The sequence below is a fragment of the Diaporthe citri genome (genome assembly GCF_014595645.1).
Source record: "Diaporthe citri strain NFHF-8-4 chromosome Unknown scaffold_1, whole genome shotgun sequence".
Taxonomy (NCBI): domain Eukaryota; kingdom Fungi; phylum Ascomycota; class Sordariomycetes; order Diaporthales; family Diaporthaceae; genus Diaporthe; species Diaporthe citri.
The window spans coordinates 11,033,391-11,051,189 of record NW_025064846.1 but is presented as its reverse complement, the minus strand read 5'-3'; the positions used below and the strand labels follow the sequence as shown (position 1 = coordinate 11,051,189).

General features: G+C 55.5%; 4 protein-coding genes across 4 annotated transcripts; 2 read left to right on the top strand and 2 right to left on the bottom strand.

The window, feature by feature from the left end:
- Window positions 1-1,304: 1,304 nt before the first annotated feature.
- On the top strand, window positions 1,305-5,337 carry INS49_002881 (uncharacterized protein; the record flags this gene model as incomplete). The annotated part of the gene is made up of 8 exons (XM_043163682.1): window positions 1,305-2,650; window positions 2,812-3,140; window positions 3,250-3,354; window positions 3,447-4,264; window positions 4,561-4,576; window positions 4,818-4,933; window positions 4,998-5,028; window positions 5,288-5,337. 8 exons carry the CDS (start codon window positions 1,305-1,307, stop codon window positions 5,335-5,337), a joined length of 2,811 nt encoding a protein of 936 aa, XP_043032188.1.
- A 56-nt stretch (window positions 5,338-5,393) lies between these two features.
- INS49_002880 (uncharacterized protein) lies at window positions 5,394-10,104 on the bottom strand (the record flags this gene model as incomplete). The annotated part of the gene is made up of 7 exons (XM_043163681.1): window positions 5,394-5,933; window positions 5,988-7,170; window positions 7,249-8,525; window positions 8,690-9,272; window positions 9,330-9,430; window positions 9,521-9,671; window positions 9,725-10,104. 7 exons carry the CDS (start codon window positions 10,102-10,104, stop codon window positions 5,394-5,396), a joined length of 4,215 nt encoding a protein of 1,404 aa, XP_043032187.1.
- Window positions 10,105-11,220: 1,116 nt separating this feature from the next.
- INS49_002879 (uncharacterized protein) lies at window positions 11,221-12,051 on the bottom strand (the record flags this gene model as incomplete). Its single annotated transcript, XM_043163680.1, has 3 exons — window positions 11,221-11,253; window positions 11,324-11,383; window positions 11,449-12,051. 3 exons carry the CDS (start codon window positions 12,049-12,051, stop codon window positions 11,221-11,223), a joined length of 696 nt encoding a protein of 231 aa, XP_043032186.1.
- Window positions 12,052-13,842: 1,791 nt separating this feature from the next.
- On the top strand, window positions 13,843-15,971 carry INS49_002878 (uncharacterized protein; the record flags this gene model as incomplete). Its single annotated transcript, XM_043163679.1, has 5 exons — window positions 13,843-13,876; window positions 13,994-14,062; window positions 14,129-14,366; window positions 14,431-14,909; window positions 14,938-15,971. The coding sequence occupies 5 exons, from the start codon at window positions 13,843-13,845 to the stop codon at window positions 15,969-15,971; spliced, it is 1,854 nt and encodes a 617-aa protein (XP_043032185.1).
- Window positions 15,972-17,799: the final 1,828 nt, after the last annotated feature.

Below are 17,799 nucleotides of genomic sequence, written 5' to 3'. Positions count from 1 at the left end.
AGGCTGCTGCACGAGAGACGGTCCGAGAGAGAGATGTGGATCGAGCTGCTGGGGACTGGATCCTAGGATCTTGGGTTTTCTTGGGTCCTTTCTTGGATTATGGGTCCTTCCCGCCACACCACCAACCACGCGCCAACAACTCGGGTCGCTCGCTGCAGGTCGGTCGATTGGAGAGGCCCAAGGGAGTGAGCAGTGGTGCGGCCCACCCGGCGACTTGCTTGGTCTTGCGGAGGTGACGTTTTCAATGGAGGGGTTGTCTGCCTCCCGCCCGGTTTGGGATCCACCATGGAAAGTTATGGACGAGAAACGGCAATGAGTCTGGATTATCCAACACTGACACTGACGCTGACACTGACACCGTTCCTGGCGCTGGCACTGGCACAAGACGGACTGACTGACGGATTGAACTGGACAGGGCAGCGGCCCAAAACAAAATGCCAGTCATTTCAGCCTGCCTCGCCTCCTCCCATCCCATCTCTCAGTCCCATCTGTGATCTGATCGCGCTCATCGGGCACACACAGGCAAGACGACCTTGGCCCACCGTGACTTCCTTTCTCATGTCATACCCGCGGATACGCACTTTCATCATTCAACAGTACACCCCCGCGCATACCTACTTACACACTTTCATACCCCGTGCTCGCACCTTCCACCCAACCTTGGAAGTTTGCCGACCCTCCTTCTAGACTGCGTACCTGCCGATTACTACTTGGTACAACACTTTTCACCCACCTCTCATCCCTCATCCCTAGGCACAGAGACGGAAACACAGGCAGAGGACCCAGTTCTCGTCCCGGTTTACAGTACGACCACCAATCCACCCACCTGGAGAGCACAGCATCCAGACGCACAACTCCGTCCGATCGTTTTCTATTATTGTCCTCATTGCCCCTTTTATGCCAGCACGGCATTCTGTTCGACCCATAAAACTGCCCGTCCTCCCCACCGTTCTCCTCGAACATCTCAAGAGATCGTCACAGCTTGGGACTCCTGAGCCTCTGTGTGCATTCGTCTCATTATCTCTTAGCCTCGACAATCTCAGCCAAGACGGTCGGCAGTGGAGTCATTCACGCTGTGATACTCGGCTTTGAGATCACCGACCACTGTGTGCCACTGCAACACACTCGAATCCGGAGTTTGGGACATTGACTGTGGGACGACCACTGGTGGAACAACGCACTTTGGGCCGGCTTTGGTCTTTTCTCACTCTCGACAAGTCCGCCGGGCACGTCCCTCTGGGACATTCCCCTTGGGATATCGTCATCTCGTTTACTCCTCCTTCGCCTCCGACACAAAGCTTGCCATGTCTTCCAACACATCTCCTTCAAGACCGGCCTCTCCCGCGCGAGATGGACAACCCAGCGCCAGCCGGGCATACCGGGACCAGCTCAGCCCCATCATCACCGTCACCACTCCACGCGAAAAGAAGAAGAAGGTCGGCTGGGTGGGCAATCCCGAGGATCGATCGCCTCCGACGGAAGTCGACTATTTCTCGCATGTCCCGGTTCCCGACTCTCGCGCTAGCACACCCGGTGTGCCCGATGCCGCCATAACCAGCCCGGCACGAAGAGACTCTTTCGACAAAGAAGAGGTCACCAACGCCCTGGAAAGGATTCTAAAGCCCGAGGACCACGCAGGCCCACAGATGCCCAAGATGCCGCTTCCAAACCTGCGCCTGCCGAAGCCGGTGTTGCGGAAGCAACACTACCCTGAGAACCCTGCCGAGCCTGTCGAGGGGCTGTCCCATCCATCTGAGATCGAGGCAAGACACAGGGCTGGTAGACTGGCCGAGAGCGTGTCTGGCGTGGTATCAAGGGCCTCACCCGATGACTCGCCACTCATGGGAAATTTCGACGACGTAAGCCTGTTGAACCGAACGGACACTCACGACCACGCTGCGGCTACGGGAGCAGTGAAGCCAGACGAAGACGTAGACCAATCGGGACTCAAGTTCCGCCAGAGGGTCGAGGCAGATGCAGACAGGCTGGTACGAAGTCATACGAAACGCCGTGCGATCAGGGGCACCCCGATGGCATTTGCACAACCACAGGATACAGAGTCAATCCGGTCTGGCACAGCCACACCGGTCGCATACGACCTTGAGTTTGTCCCACCTGCTCCTACCAACTATCACGGAGGTATTCTAGGAACATTGCTCAAGCTGTACAATGCGGATGATCGGAACCACAGCGGCGAGGGGAGCGGTGCAACGACCCCTTCGCGGACCCCCAACAGGACACCCCGTGGGTCACCACCCAGCACTGCGCCAGGTACTCCCCGACCAGAGCGCCCACGAAGCGGATTGTTCGGCCTGGGAGCTCGCCACTCGGCATCCACGCTTGCCGAGCTCATAGGCTCGTCGTCCACTCTTGCGACCCCCGCCGCTTCCAACAAGGACTGGTCCGAGATAGTGACGGACAAGCTGAAGCGCGAGAGAAACGAGCGAAACGAGCGCGAGCAACGTCCCAAGAAGGAGCACAAGCGGAAACCCTCCAAGACGCCCCAGCAGAAGATCGAACAGCTCCAGATCAAGAAGCACATCGCCGAGATCATCAGCCGCCACAAGTACATGGTCAAGCTATGCCGCGCATTGATGGAGTTTGGAGCTCCGACGCACAGACTCGAGGCATATATGGCCATGTCGGCTAGGTGAGCACAAATATTTCCTTTGTATTCTATCATCTCGTTGAGTGTCGTTGTAGGGGGATGATCCTGGTAGTGATCTTCCCACGGACCACGACAGCACGAGATATAGAAGAGAGAAGAAGAAAAAAAAGAGATTAATGGATTATGGCTAATCGAGGTTGCAGAGTTCTGGCAATTGAGGGACAGTTTCTCTACCTTCCCGGCTGCATGATCATTTCATTTGACGACACTCAAACCCACACCACTGAGGTCAAAATCGTTCGGGTACCACAAGGTGTAGACCTGGGCAAGCTCCGAGACGTCCACGAGATCTACAAGCTGGTTGTCCATGACCTCATCGGCGTGGACGATGCAATGTCCCGGTTGGATGCAGTTGTCACCAGGAAGCACAAGTACAACAGATGGATTCGCGTGGTGACCTACGGCCTAGCCGCTGTTTGTGTTGCTCCCTTTGCTTTCCAGGGCAGATGGATCGATATGCCTATTGCTTTCGGTAAGTAAAAGCGGCGAAGTGCCACCTCCGTCTCCCAACCCTTCCCAAAACAATCTCGTCCTTCGTGCAAGGTGCTATCTCACTGAAGCAATGTACTGACTTGACTTAGTCATGGGCTGTATCGTGGGCCTGATGCAGCTTATCATGGCACCCTCCAGCGAGCTCTACGCGAATGTGTTTGAAACCTCGGCGGCTTTGCTCATGTCTTTCCTAGGTATGTTTCGGCTTTACGCTGCTTTATATCCGTCTGCCGGAGTTGTCTGCCTCCTTGTCATCATCTGTTGAATGTTTATTGACTCGACATAGGCAGGATGTTTGGATCAATCCAGTACAAGGGAGAGAATCTGTTCTGCTTCTCGGCTCTCTCGCAAGCCTCTATCGCACTCATCCTCCCGGGATACATGGTGCTCTGCGGAAGTCTCGAGCTTCAGAGCCACAACATGATTGCTGGCTCCGTTCGCATGGTGTATGCTATGATTTATACACTGTTCCTCGGTTACGGCGTGACTATTGGAGCAGTCCTTTACGGTCTGATGGACAAGAACGCGACGAGCTCGACCTCATGTTCCAACCCCCTCAACAGCTACTGGGACCTGCTGTTCGTGCCGCTCTTCACTCTTTGTCTATGTGTCATCAACCAGGCAAAACACAAGCAGCTTCCCGTTATGCTCACTATTTCATTCGCCGGATACGTCGTCAACAGCTATACAAATAAGGCTCTGGACTCATCTACTATTTCTAACACCCTTGGAGCCCTGACAATCGGTGTTCTGGCCAACCTATATTCTCGGCTCAGCCGCCCAGCGGAGAACTTATGGCTCAAACTGAAGATGCGCAAGGTGAACCAGGACCTGGAGAAGGGCATTGCAAAAGCGAACGAGGACCCCGAGACAACAGCTCGGCGCGTGGGCTACGGTCTCGCGGCGGCGGCCATGCTGCCGGCGATCTTCGTGCAGGTGCCAAGTGGTCTGGCCTCCGGCGGCTCTCTGGTCTCCGGTGTGACCAGCGCGAACGCAATCACAGGAAACAAGACAGCGGCAGCGTCGACTATGGGAGCGTCTGACCTCAACACAGGCGCATTTACAGTTCTTCTCAGCGTTATACAGGTGGCGATCAGCATTTCGGTTGGACTTGGACTGGCGGCGTTACTGGTGTACCCCTTCGGAAAGCGAAGAAGTGGGTTGTTTTCCTTTTAAAGCACTCCTTTTAAAGCATTGATAGAACAAAGATACCAATATAGATCATGTGATTACTGCATTTATTCGACAGCCTAAAAACTCATGTCCTCAGCTTGCTGTGAAATATCTCTCCCGGCTTCGTGTGATCTTCTGCCTGAAATTACTCCTTCCTCCACCATCTGCACCATACCGGGTGGTAGAGCTCCCTTCCGTCACAGTCAATGTTTTACATGCCTTCCGAGACCACGCACTACTTCCGTACGTGGGCGGCGGCCGAAATCCAGCTGTGCCGATCGTGTACGCGGTGGTGGGACGAGCTTTCACTTAGATGTGCCAGACGCGCACCAATTGATCGGATCGCATACAGAGCACCGTCAGTCAACACAGCCAGTTCACCAAGAGCCAGAGGGGGGCATATTTGCACACACGAGGTTAGTGATTACTCGTTATCGGTAGTACAGAAAAACCAACTTCGAAACAAAAACAAAAAGTCCCGCAGCTCTCAAGGAATCAGCAGCGGTGGCGACCGACGAGCAGCAGCAAACCGCCCCGGCCACCGGCTCGAAGCAATTGAGAAGCCTCAAAATCGCAGTGCTCGAGGCGTCGGCGGGCCACGTGCGTGTGTATATCTCTCTCTTTCTGTCTCTCTCTAGCAGTTGCGGCTGCTCAACCTGCGCAGGGAATCATGATGCGGACGGGCGAAACGACAAGTAAGCAAGCCAACCGACCAGCCGAATAACTTCAGTCGCCATCCGCTTCCCCTTCCTCTCTCTCCCTGTCTCTCTCTCGATCGGCGTAGAAACCATGCTGGTATTCTCTGTTGTGCTGCAAACCCCACCCCTATTCCCCTTCCGGTCCCGTCTTTCAACCCCCCAATATGCCAGTGTATTTCATTTCGTCATCATCCACCATGCCAGTATGGCTCCAACGTTGCGGAATCATACTTGCTGAAAAGCTGACGCCTATGAGAATGTGGGCCTCTCTTCGCTTTTCGCATCGAAGACCTCTCGCAATGGTAAACTTCAGTCAAGCGAGCAATCAGGCGGTCAATTGGAATCCGAGGAACGCCACTGATCTAATCGCGGCGGCCCTCGTCATCATCCTGAGCTGGCGGAATGCCCTCCGTCTTCCACTTCTCATAGGCCTCCTTCGCATGCTGGACCTGTTCCTGGCTGAGGTCCTTCATCCAAGGGCTGTTCATGGCCATCTTCTCGGTGAACTTCTGGTTGCGGACCTCCCTGACAAGTTGCCTTCGTTGCTCGCGCTCGTTACGCTCCTCCTCAGAACCACCATCAATGTTGTAGATGAAGTAGTTCGAGGTGCCTTTAGCGTAGCTGATCTTGGACGTGTTCAGGCAGATCTTCAGGACTAAACCCTCACTGTACGAGATGGCCTTGGGCTGATAATCGCCATCGGAATCGGCATCTCCGGAGGGCAGGTTGCGAGTTAGCACAACCTTTTGCATGCGGGACCTAGAGACGCCTTCGGTCGGTTCGGTGCGCATCCAAGAGGAGATATAGTATTGCCAGCGATCCCTGAGCTCCATCTCGTCCATGTGGAATGTCGTGTCGTCCTTCTGAAGCCAGCGAACGGTTGCCTCGTTCTTCCCTGGGATCTGAGAATATGTTAGGCTTGCAGGTGGATCAGTTGACGGCCGCGGGGCACTTACCCATGTGATGACAAACATCTCTCCGTCCTTGATACACTTTTCTGCAAACTTGCGGTGGCTGATCTCGACTTGGTAGCTCGTTTCGTCATGCTGTCGGCTGAGCATGTATTGCTTAATCAGATCCGGGGTCTTGTCCTTGTTGTCGGTGTTGTTGCAAACGAGGGCAAGACGGCAAAGAGTCTTGAGCAAGTCTTGGATTGTGTAGAGTTGCCAGCCGTTGCTGAGGTAGTAATGCCGCAACACGTCCTGATAGCGGTTCTCGTCGATATCGCCGTTGATGAAATCCTCGATCAATTCGAGAGTTCGGCTCCAGAACTTATCCTCTGGAAGGTTGCTGAAGAACTTGAGGTCATCCTGGACCAGGCCCAGTACCTTGGCCGGCTTCTCCAATTTCTCACGCCGTATCTCGTTGAGAACACTTTCCTTGTTGTCCTTGACGCCTTTCAGACGTTGGTACACCGTCTGGAGAATGCTGAAAAACACATAGATTGTTTGGTTGCAGAAGAAATTGAACCAGGGGCGAGGGAAGGAACCATCAGCCTTCAGGTCACCCTGCTCGTCAAGCAAAGAGTTGTCACCAGATGCGACCGTAGGCACTGGAGCGGTCGCAAGCCACCTATCGTTGGAACCAACCTCGGGCACTGAGGCATCTTCTGGGGCATCGGGCATATCTTCTTCGTTCCCAGAGGCGACATCGGGTGTTGTTTCCTTGCTTCCCGATGCTGCGCTGCCCTCCTTATGGTTGCGCGGCTTGCTCCCATTGCGACCGGGGTCAAGAACGCCGCGAAGAAGATCAGACTTCCGTCCGTTGCGACGGCCTGACCTTCCATTGGTCAACTCAGTCGGAGGAAGCTCCTCGGCGTCTTCATCGCCCGAGTCCCTGTCGATGTTGGCGAGCCTGTCCTGAACCTTATCATCTGGGAGGTCAAAGAACTGGGGAATGAATGTCTCGAAGAAGTCCAAGATGCGTTCCTTCTCGGTGGCGCCATGCTGCCCACTGTTCATAGCATACAAGAACATGAGCCTAAGAAGATCAAGAATAAGCTCCTTGTCTTCGAAGCTCCACTGGAACTGATAGTGTGCGATCTTGTGCCTCGCGGACCGCATCCGCTTCTGCTCTTCATGTTTCGTCTTGATGACATCAACGAGATGCTTGGCCGAGTAGGTGCGCTTGTCGTTGTTCCTAATGGACAACCCATGTGGTCGAGCGACCTGAGGTAGATGGTTTCGGTCTGAGTTTGCCAGACCCTTTCCCACTCACGCTGAGAACCTCCATTCCTCGTCCTTCTGCTTCAGGCGGGCCAGAACAACGGGTACAACGCTGAATGGATTGGAAAACATGTCGTTGACGGCCTGTGGGCCATGCTCTGGGCCATACACTTTCTTCAAGACTCGCTTGTAGATGGACTGGCTATGCCCGCCCAGACCGGTGGGCATCCGAAAGTTCGCGCGATCGTTGGGTGTCAGCGTCAACATCTGCTGCGCAATGGGTTCCAAAAGTTGGATGCACTTCTGGTTGGCCTCGATGTAGAAGTCGTAGTCGTGGCGCTCTTCCTCTATCCTATGGAGGCCCTCCTCGAATGCGTTCTTCCTGTGTGCGACGAACCCAGAGTCCTCGGAAGCCCAAGTAGGGTGAGACGCCCATTCGTCGTTCAAGACCGAGTTGCAAAGATCATCTCGGCCGCTGCAGGGTTTGAGCCTCTCTCGCTTCGGTAGAAGACGGTAGCTGGGTCCGTAACTCCGGCAATTGCTCAACGAAACCCGGCCAGTGGCAGGTTCAGGACGTTGTTCAATGACGTGGTCCTCTCCGCTGAACGAGACGAATTCCTTGAACCAGCCAAACAGCTCAGTGTGGCCTCCGATGAATTGTGACGCCTTGGCTATGAGATCATCCTTGTCCAGAAGTTCCTGGGTGAACATGTTGCAGAGTTTGAGGAACTCGGAGAATGCTGTCTTATTGTTGATGAACTTCTTGGCCTTGTCGAAGAACGCTATCTCGAGATCGGCGGAGGCGGCCGGGGAGGTGGGCGCGAGAGGAACTGGCATGCAAGGCGTCAGGTTGGGCTCAACGCCTTCAGCGACGCCCGGCTTAGGATGGGTTGTCTTCAATCTCTTGTTGCTGCCTGACGCAGGCGCTCCTCGCATGTTAGACGTTGGTGGATCGACGGGGGCTGATGTCGCAGGACCAGCCTGCTTGTCCGGTCGCGCGCGCTTCTTGCTTTCTTTGCTTGCGCTGGCTGGGGGTGCAAAGTTGCCGACTGGCGGGCCCTTGGGCCCATCTCGTGCCGTATGCCCTGGCTGGGGCGTCGAAGCCATGTTCGTCATGGCAGTGAACTCCTCTGCGCGTTGTGCAGCTCCTCGAGTTTGTGCAGCGGATTCGGGGAGGAATTGCTTAAAGTCTTCCAGAAGATCTGGGGCAGCGTTGAACAGTGTTGTGACTTGGGCGTACACGTCCTGGATCGGCTTCTGCTCTCGTTGGTACGTCTGCAGGATCTCCAAGAACTGCTTGTAGATCTCGGGTTTATCCTGAAAACGGTTCTGCAATAGGGTTCTGGTTAGAGGGGTTTCGATCAAGGTGAATCAATGAGGAATGAGAAATTGGCTGAAATAGGGCCGGCCATTCTATGCCCCCGCTCCCCTGACACAATGGGCAAATCGAAAACACAATGCATCGCAAACTGAGCTCTAACACGCAAGCTTACCTTAATCTTATTAACATAACTGATAGCGTGATTGAATTCGACCGGACCTCGCTTCTCCATATTCGCCTGCGACTGTGCTGCAGCCCCATTCAAAGCTTGAACAGCAGCTGGGGTTGGAGTGAGCGCGTTTCGAGGAACAGGAGGGTGAGAAGTTGCCGAGCTCGTCTGTGCTGGCGGTTGCCCTCGCTGCTGCACCGGACTATGGGCATCAAACGGCACACTCTGCCCAGATCCGTGGGTAACGGCACCGTGGCCACTTTGAGCGGGCGTGCTGAACTGGACCTCTGGGCTTTCAATACTGTGCTGCACCGGGCCTTGCCAGCCCGGCGGGCGCTGTTCCGCAAAGCGCTGGCTCGGGGCAGAAGAAGGCGCTGGACCCGACTCGATCTGCACCGCCCTGCCGGGGCCGATTGAATGGATTGTGGAGCCCGAGGGTGTCGTCACCCGAATGCTGTTTGGATTGTTCTCCAAGCCACACTCAATCCGATACCCAGGAGGGAGAAACGTGTTGAAGCCTTGAATCAAATTAGGGTGGCCGGCGAACAACTCGGAGACTCGGCTAATGACACCCGGTGTGTCGATCCTGCGGCCGTTCAGCTACTCGCAACATGTTAAAGGCGGGGGCACAACTGCCACTCACGTCTGGCTTTTGAAGTCCTTCATGATGTCGAGGAATCTGTTATAAACATCGGGCTGCTCAGAGAACTGGACCTTAACCTGGTCAAGGTAGCTGAGGGCATCCTGTTTGAAACGGGCATCAGCACGGGTGTCCCGAGGAAGCAGTTGCTCAAGACCTAGGTCTGCATGTTCGGAACTGCGGTGATATCTCACATTGAGTATTGGCTGCTGTCCCTGGTTCATGCTGCCCGGAGCTGGAGCCATCGCGTGACCAGCGGCCATGCCAGCACCGAACGGCAACGGCTGAGCGGCACCCCTACCCCCTTCGGGCTGGAGTGGAGGGCCGAACACGGCCGCTGCACCACTGTGCTCATGGGACCGTTCGGCGGCATGGAACCATGCGGAGCCGGGGCGAACATCTGATGTTGCGACGAGGCAGCACCATTCTGGACGCCGTGGGGCAGTTGCCTGTTATTGGAGTCTCCGTGGACAGCGCCAGGAGGACCTCCTGGCCCAGAAGGTGCGCCGAGTGGTATGTTTGTTGGGTTTGCGCCGTGGTTTGCCAATAGGCCACCAGGGCTGTGTATTGTGCCCGGGAATCGGTTTGCGACAGGCTGGTGGATTGGGATGGAGCCGGCATTGCTGTGGTGAGGTGCGCTGGGCGGGTATGGCTCTCGGTTTGCGCGCTCGCTCTCACGTTCCCTCTGTTCCCTCTCTCTTTCTCTTTCCCTCTCTCGCTCACGAATCCTCTCGTCTTGTTGCTCGAGAAGAGCAGCACGATGGCGTTGCTCCTCCATATTGTGGGGCTTGTGGCGGCGGAAGCTTTCAGGGGAGAATGGACTCGGGGCCACAGCTCACGATCTATACCTCAGAGTGACTGCTGGACGTCAGAATTGAGCAACTGAAGAGAGCAATATACGGGCAAAGAAATCAGGGAGTGAGCAACCAAGTGCATCTAGTTGTGCGCACGAGTGACACGGCGGAAGCCGACAGTCTTTCGGGAAAACGCTTTCTGAATGTGCTGGAGCTCCAGCGGACGATCAGACCAAAAGATGCTCTTCACTTACTGTCATTCGTGAACACAGGAGCTGGAAACAGATATGATACATTTGTTGGAAGGCTTCTCGAGGGCAGAAGAGAAGCAGCTCGGGCGCGAGGGGAGTTGTGTAGATCACGATTTGCAAGCTCTGAAGGGGAGGATGGAGGTCAGATCGCCCGACACCACGACAATGACCGAAGCGAGCTGGGATTGGCGACCAAGAGAACCTTAGAAGCAGGGCAATGCGACAGCGGCTCCGGGATTGTTATCGACCGACTAGGCTACATTGATTTTGGACGGTTCACGTGTAGATAAGTATGTTAGTGACGAGAAGAGGCAATAACTGTGACTGCATAAGTCCTCCGCTAAATCTGTTAGCAGCACAAGACACCTCTAGCTGACTCCACTTCCGTTCGTGGCTTCTGGCAGTGACGTTCCGTCTTTTTTGCCTGCCGTTTGGCAACTTCCCCTTGCCCAAATCAGGGGCGGCAGCAGATTTCCATCAAGAGAAAAACGCGTCACTGCTGATGCGAGTTTTCTGACTCCTTCGCACCAAAGGCGAGGCAACAAACGCTCTGTTGCTAAAAAGCTTGTGGAACGGCTGGGGGAGACCGCCATCTCAAGTCATAACTCAGACCAAGCTTATATAGTATCTGATATATTCTCTATTGGCAGACCTGGCTTGGGGTATTTATATGCCGCGGTTTGCCGCAAAGACGCGTGAGAAACTGTACCAGCCTGCACCACAAGACCCGCGTTTTCGGAGCCAGCCCCTCGAGCGCGTACTACTCATGGCATCGTATTCTGGATGTTCAAAGTATGACCGATATGAGGCTCAATTCTGGTTATTCCGAACACGCACGGCCCTGGCAAATTATGAATAATTCCGAGCACTCTTGAGTATCCACTGTCGCGAGCACGGGTCAACGAGCTTCCTCCTATAGGGTGCATTAGGGAAGGGTTGGCCTGCCACTTACAACTTGACCGTTTGAGACCGAACTCGCTACTGTGGAAACCTCGATATTCCCAGGTTGTATCTATCACGAGTTATTAGTCGTAGTCGAGCAGACAGAAATAAGGCGCGGCGCAAAGGGATACCTACCACCTTATTGCCATCCTTCTTCTCCCACCATATCTCGGTGCCATCACTGCCGAGGGTCTTAACCTTGACACCCTCGTTCCAGGGGCTCTCTGGCACCACATGCGCCTCGACAAACCTCCTGATATTCTTTTGCGCCCGCTCCCTCCCGTCGTCGCCCTCATATGCATCGACGCCCAGCTTGTCATAATCACTGGGGTCTTCCCACGGCTTGCGCGGCAGCTTGTCCATCGCTGAGTTCAGCGGCGCGAGGACTGTCGAGTTCTGCGACGAGTCGTCGAGTCGGCGCGATAGGGAGTCGACATCCCGGACGAGGCTCGCAAAGACGTTTATGCTTCGGTCTTTCCCCATGACGTCCGACAGGATCACCGTCCCTGGGCCACCGGCAGGAGGGTCCTGAGGGCCGCTTGGGTCGTCATGGGACGTGCCGGGTGGGAGTGCTGGGCCTGGGCCGTCCATGATGGGCCGTTGGACCTCGTCGGCGCTGATGGGCGGCGGTATCGCTTTGCCGCCGCGGCCCCTGTTGTGGAGCGAGATGGAGATGGGCATCAGTGAGTGGGCGAGGAGGGCGGAAGACAGCAGGAGAGTAAGTTGAGTTGACCTCATGACTTGATCGAAGCTTCTTTCTGATGAATTTCGTCTTCTCGTTGTTGTCGAGGCACCACAGGTGTGCAGTCCGGTTGTATGATCTGATTCGTAAGGATACTGCCGCATCCTCGCCGGTCTGATGACGTAGTTGGTCCCTGGAGAGCTGACAAGATGAGACACTCACCCTAACCCTGATCAATGTGGTGGTAGGGGAGCTGGCCTTGGCTTTCGTTGTCTTGACCCCTTCCCCAGCACAATCTCATCTCTTGCTCATGGATGCCCAATGCTGGGCCAGGTGGCCAGTTGACTGCCTTCATGACCGAACGTGTAGACCTTGCAGTGCACCTTTGAAGATGGCGTTTCTGATCTAATAGACTACTTGACCACGACACTACGGCAATCCCTCTTTGATCAGAACACATGCTTCCGGGCTCTGAGAGGCGGCTTCGAGGTCAACTTCCAAGGCTGCTTATCCATTCGACCAGCCTTGCGCCTGTGTTGTGCTGAGTGCTAAATCAGTTCTGCCTGTACTCTGTACCTGGCCATCCATGTGACGACACACGGATCAGACCACGCATCAAGTGGGTGCGAAAGGCTGAAGCCCAGCCGTGGGAAGGGGCCAAGGCCGGAGCATTTTCACATGCCGAGCAGACAGTCCAGTATGGCTGGTTGCATTAGTTTCTCCCACGGGGTCAGTTCAAGGGGTGTCAGATGACTACCCACGCGCTCTCCCGAGAGCTGCGTGTCGTTTCGTCTGGGAACCTGGAGTAGTGTGGTGCTGTGCGTGGTCGAAGAGTAGGGGTTCACTCATCCTGTTTCGCATGTGACAGAGAACGAGCGAGCGCACCTGCAATTTCCAACTCGTGACCATCCTGACCGCCGACCGCCGACTGTCGACCGCCCAGTGAGCCAGTCCCAAAAAATGGAAGACGCAATTGACTCGAGATTGCCACCAGGCTATGTTTCATTCTCGCGGTAGTCTTTGTGGTGCTATGTGGCCAAGGTGCAGAGACGCCCGTCGGTCTGAAGCCAGCGTCTCGGGACGAGCTCGTCTATTGTGCCGTCCGCTCGAGGACCCTCTCTTTCGCCGCCACCCCATTCGGCTTGACGGCGACCCTCGAGGGCTCCGCTCGCGGAGGCAGATCGAACGAAAGTTCCCCACACTCGGAGAAGACCCGGGGTCTGGAATTCTGATAGGCCTGGTCAGCCCCGCGAGCCAGGAGAGCGTGCTGCCTCGGCAGAATTTCCCCGACGAACAACGGCCAGGCAGTGGGTCAGCGAGGATCCTCGGTCATGTTCGCCGCCGATTGCCTAAACAGTCCGCATCGTCACTGAGGTCGAGGCTGTCTTCCTGGGGAAGGCATCGTGAACCTCAGCCCGTAGCCTTCTCATGACCTCAGAGACTGTGAGGATCCTGGAGATGGGCCCATGATAATACCCAGGTTGGGTCAAAGAAGCCGTAGAACAAGGCCCCTTCTCGCCGGCTTGACTGCTCTTCCCACCGTCTGGCATTCTGGGACGTTGCATCCCTGCTAGACTTTAGACCTCGGCTCACGAATCAGAAGGTCAGCAAATCGGCTTATTAGTGCTACCTCCCCCCCAATTGGAACCTGGCAAGTCTGGGGTAAGACCCAAGCAACAGCCGGTGCTCCAGCCGTTGACCACCATATCAACCTGGCGCATTCCAATCCTCTCTACCTTCCTTCTTCAACAACTTCTATTCCCTTTTTGCCTCACTTGCCTCTCCCCATCGTCTTCGCTGTCTTCTCTTTTGCCTTTTACATCGGATAGCCCAGAGCAACATCCACAATGGCACCCAGAGTCATCGTCGTAGGCGGCGGTTGTAAGTCGTCCCTCTCCCCTCGGCTGAGGCGAGTCCGAGCCTCGATCACATGCCACTCCCACGCACTGTTGCCGTCACCACAACCGTTTTGCGACCCGAGCTGACAGAGTGCCACAGTGTCCGGACTGAGCGCTGCGCACACCATCTATCTCGCCGGTGGAAATGTTGTCGTTCTTGACAAGCAAGGTAAGTTATTTCTGTGGGTCGCAATTCGAATTGTCGCATGATCTGTTCTGACACGATCCCCTCCAGGCTTCTTCGGAGGCAACTCGACCAAGGCCACTTCCGGCATCAACGGTGCCTTGACAAGGACACAGGTCGACAGCAAAATCCAAGATAGCGTCAAGCAATTCTACGATGACACCCTGAAGTCTGCCAGAGACAAGGCAAGGCCGGACTTGATCAAGGTCTTGACCTACAAGTCCGCGGCTGCCGTTGAGTGGCTGCAGGATGTCTTCAACCTCGACCTGACTCTTGTGTCACGGTTAGGGTAAGTCAGATCATTTCGGTCATTGCATGAGAAGAACCTTCAGTCTAATTCCATTTGCTCGCAGTGGTCACTCCCAGCCACGAACGCACCGAGGCCACGATGCCAAATTCCCTGGCATGGCTATCACGTACGCTCTTATGCAAAGACTCGAGGAGCTCGCCGAGACCGAGCCTGATCGGGTAGAAATCATCAAGAAGGCCCGTGTCACAAGCCTGAACAAGGACGGAAACACTGTCACTGGCGTCAAGTTCGAGGTCAACGGCGAGGAGCAGGCCTTGGACGGCCCAGTCGTGCTTGCGACCGGTGGTTACGCCGCTGATTTCAGCGACTCGTCTCTGTTGAAGAAGCACAGGCCAGACACATACGGCTTGGCCACCACAAACGGCGCCCACGCCACCGGCGACGGTCAGAAGATGGTCATGGCCATCGGTGGAAACGGCATCGACATGGACAAGGTGCAGGTGCACCCTACTGGCCTCGTCGACCCCAAGGACCCCGGCTCTAAGTGGAAGTTCCTCGCTGCCGAGGCTCTTCGAGGAGAGGGTGGCCTTCTCATTAAACGGCGACGGAGACCGCTTCTGTGACGAGCTGGGCCACAGAGACTACGTTTCCGGCATGATGTGGAAGGAGAAGGACAAGGGCAAGTTCCCCATCCGTCTCATCCTGAACTCCAAGGCCTCCAACGTCCTGGACTTCCACACTCGCCACTACTCTGGCCGTGGTCTGATGAAGAAGATGACCGGCAAGGAGCTTGCCAAGGAGATTGGCTGCTCGCCAGACCACTTGCAAAAGACCTTCCAGACATACAACGCCATCGCAGACGGCAAGCAAAAGGACCCCTGGGGCAAAAAGTTCTTCCACAACGGCCCCGTAGACATCAACGATGACTTCCACGTTGCCCTGATGGAGCCTGTGCTGCACTTCACCATGGGCGGTATTGAGATCAACGACAAGGCCCAGGTGCTCAACTCCGAGCAGAAGCCCTTCGATGGCCTCTTTGCATGTGGTGAGCTGGCTGGCGGTGTCCATGGCGCCAACAGACTGGGCGGCTCGTCTCTTCTGGGATGTGTCGTTTACGGCCGTGTGGCTGGCGACACTGCCAGCAATTATCTCTTCCAGCAGGCCCTCAAGGGCGCAGCTGGTGGCCCCGCAGCGCGTCTCGGCCAGATCTCTCTGCACTTGGACCCTGCTGCCGGCAAGGTCACTCTCGACTGGGGCTCCAGCGGTGCCTCCTCCTCTGGTGCTCTGACCTCACAACCCAGCACCTCCGCTGCGGGTCCATCGCCTCAGGCGGATTCAGGCAAGGCTGCTTCCAAACCCAACAACCCTAAGGAGTTCCAGATCCCTGAGAAGGAGTTCACACTGGAGGAGGTTGCTAAGCACAACAAGAAGGACGACCTGTGGGTCGTCGTCAAGGGTGTTGTCATGGACCTCACCAACTGGCTCGACGAGCACCCCGGTGGGCCTCAGGCCATCATGAACTTCATGGGACGAGATGCCACGGAGGAGTTTGAGATGCTGCACGACGACGAGGTCATCCCCAAGTACGCACCACAACAGGTCATCGGTAGAGTGAAGGGACAGACGCCGAGCCTGGAGCTATAAATATAAACCTCGGTTGTCATGGAGAGAACCAATTAGTCACGGCATTACAAAGTGACTTGTGTGGGGGTGGATGTGGAATCAGCTGAGACGATTATAATGCCCGGCCTCAGGTGCGAGAGAACGGTGCATACGCACGCATGTGCAAAGTAGACCAGCATTGGCGGTGTGCAACAGGCGCATGCATGGAACTTTTGGGTACCACGACGTGGCGTAGCCCGCGTTTGAGTGACGACTGAATGTGCGACGGAAGCCTTCTACAAAAAAAAAAAATGGTTTGATCTACGCTGGAATGGATGAAGGAATCTTTTCTTATCGTTGTTGTTAGTGCCGTATAGCCGCTGTATTCATATACTACATCTCAGAGACCTATCTCGTCGCCACCCCCGTTGTCCTCGATCCTGCACTCTCAGGCGTCTGTCAGCAGCCTCGCCGCTGCTACCGGGCGTCCCACAGAAGCAGCGAGCGCATGTGTGTCTCACCTCCGCGACTAATAACTGCGGCTGAGAGGGTAACGTAGCCGGCTGTCGAGGAGGATTCGACGCGGATATCCGCCAACCTCTCGTGAACCCCTGGCGGGTCTCACCACCCGACAGCACACATCTCGCTACACCTAGGCATGATGATGTTGCCGTGAGTGGGTCGAGTCCGAACAAGCCTTCTCACGCGTGGTTGATGGGATGGAGGTGGCTACTCACCCTTGCATGAAATACACAGCCTAGAAGATTGGATGAACTACAGCCCAGCCCTGGCGATTCTATCACAGGTACGGACGCACGCGGGTGTCTCCCCGTCCACCAGAGCCGAGGGCGGGAGGGGGCCTTCAGTAGACGTTTTGCGGTATTGGGACATGCCCTGTGTGTTTTTGGGAAGCGTACATGGCATGGCGTGGCGTGGCATCACATCCCCATGCGTCCTGCATGTCTCAGCTGCTCGTTTAATTTCCATAGGGCAAGCCAAGGATGGGTGTGTGTGTGCGACACAGTATCTGACGACCTTGCTTCTTCATTAGATTTATTCCTTGAACCCCGGCAGCCCGAGGCAACGTGACAGTTTCGAGTCCACGGATAACCGATTGTTTTCTGTACGCCCCCAACTCGCCATCAGCTGCGGGTGACTTCGGCGGAGAGGCAGGGGGGGGTCTATGGTGCGAGCCCGATGAGACGAGGTTGGATAGCTGACAGGCCTGCAGAGCAAATCAGCCTTTCGCAGCAGTCTTGGGATATTGGTGAATGCATCGTAAGCGAGATGTGCAGTAAGTCGTCGCCGTGATAAGTAAGACCCGCATCATGCAGGCTACCGGGCTGAAGCGGATGCATTGGTGGGTGGGTATTGGTTTAGATATGAGGGATGAGAGGACGTCGCACGGCGCGTCATCCACACCATCCACCCAACTCACCTTCAACCTCTTTCCTGTACAATCCAAATAAATTAGAAAAGATAAAATCCGCTCGCTGAAAGGTCGCATTGTCTTACTTGATCTGCACCATGTTCTGCGTGCTTTGCAACGTAGAGTGAGCTCGGCCACTGGCATGTAGGAGACCTTAGTACACATGGTCTACTACATGGTCTACTATGTGCTGACACTACCAATAGCCAGCAACGATGGCAACTCCGCAAAGGATTATTCACGTCCGACCTGAAAGTAATCCCGTTGTCTTTTGCGTACTGTGCGATGGGGTTGTCCGCAATCCACATTTCCGTCCAGCCTTGCTGCAAGTCTGTGGAGTGATTCGCCGAAATGCTAGCTCCATGACATATTTTTGCCGGCGAAGTCCAACTGGTACTACCAGCAGCGGCATACACAAGCTTGTATACTTTGGCAAGGGCA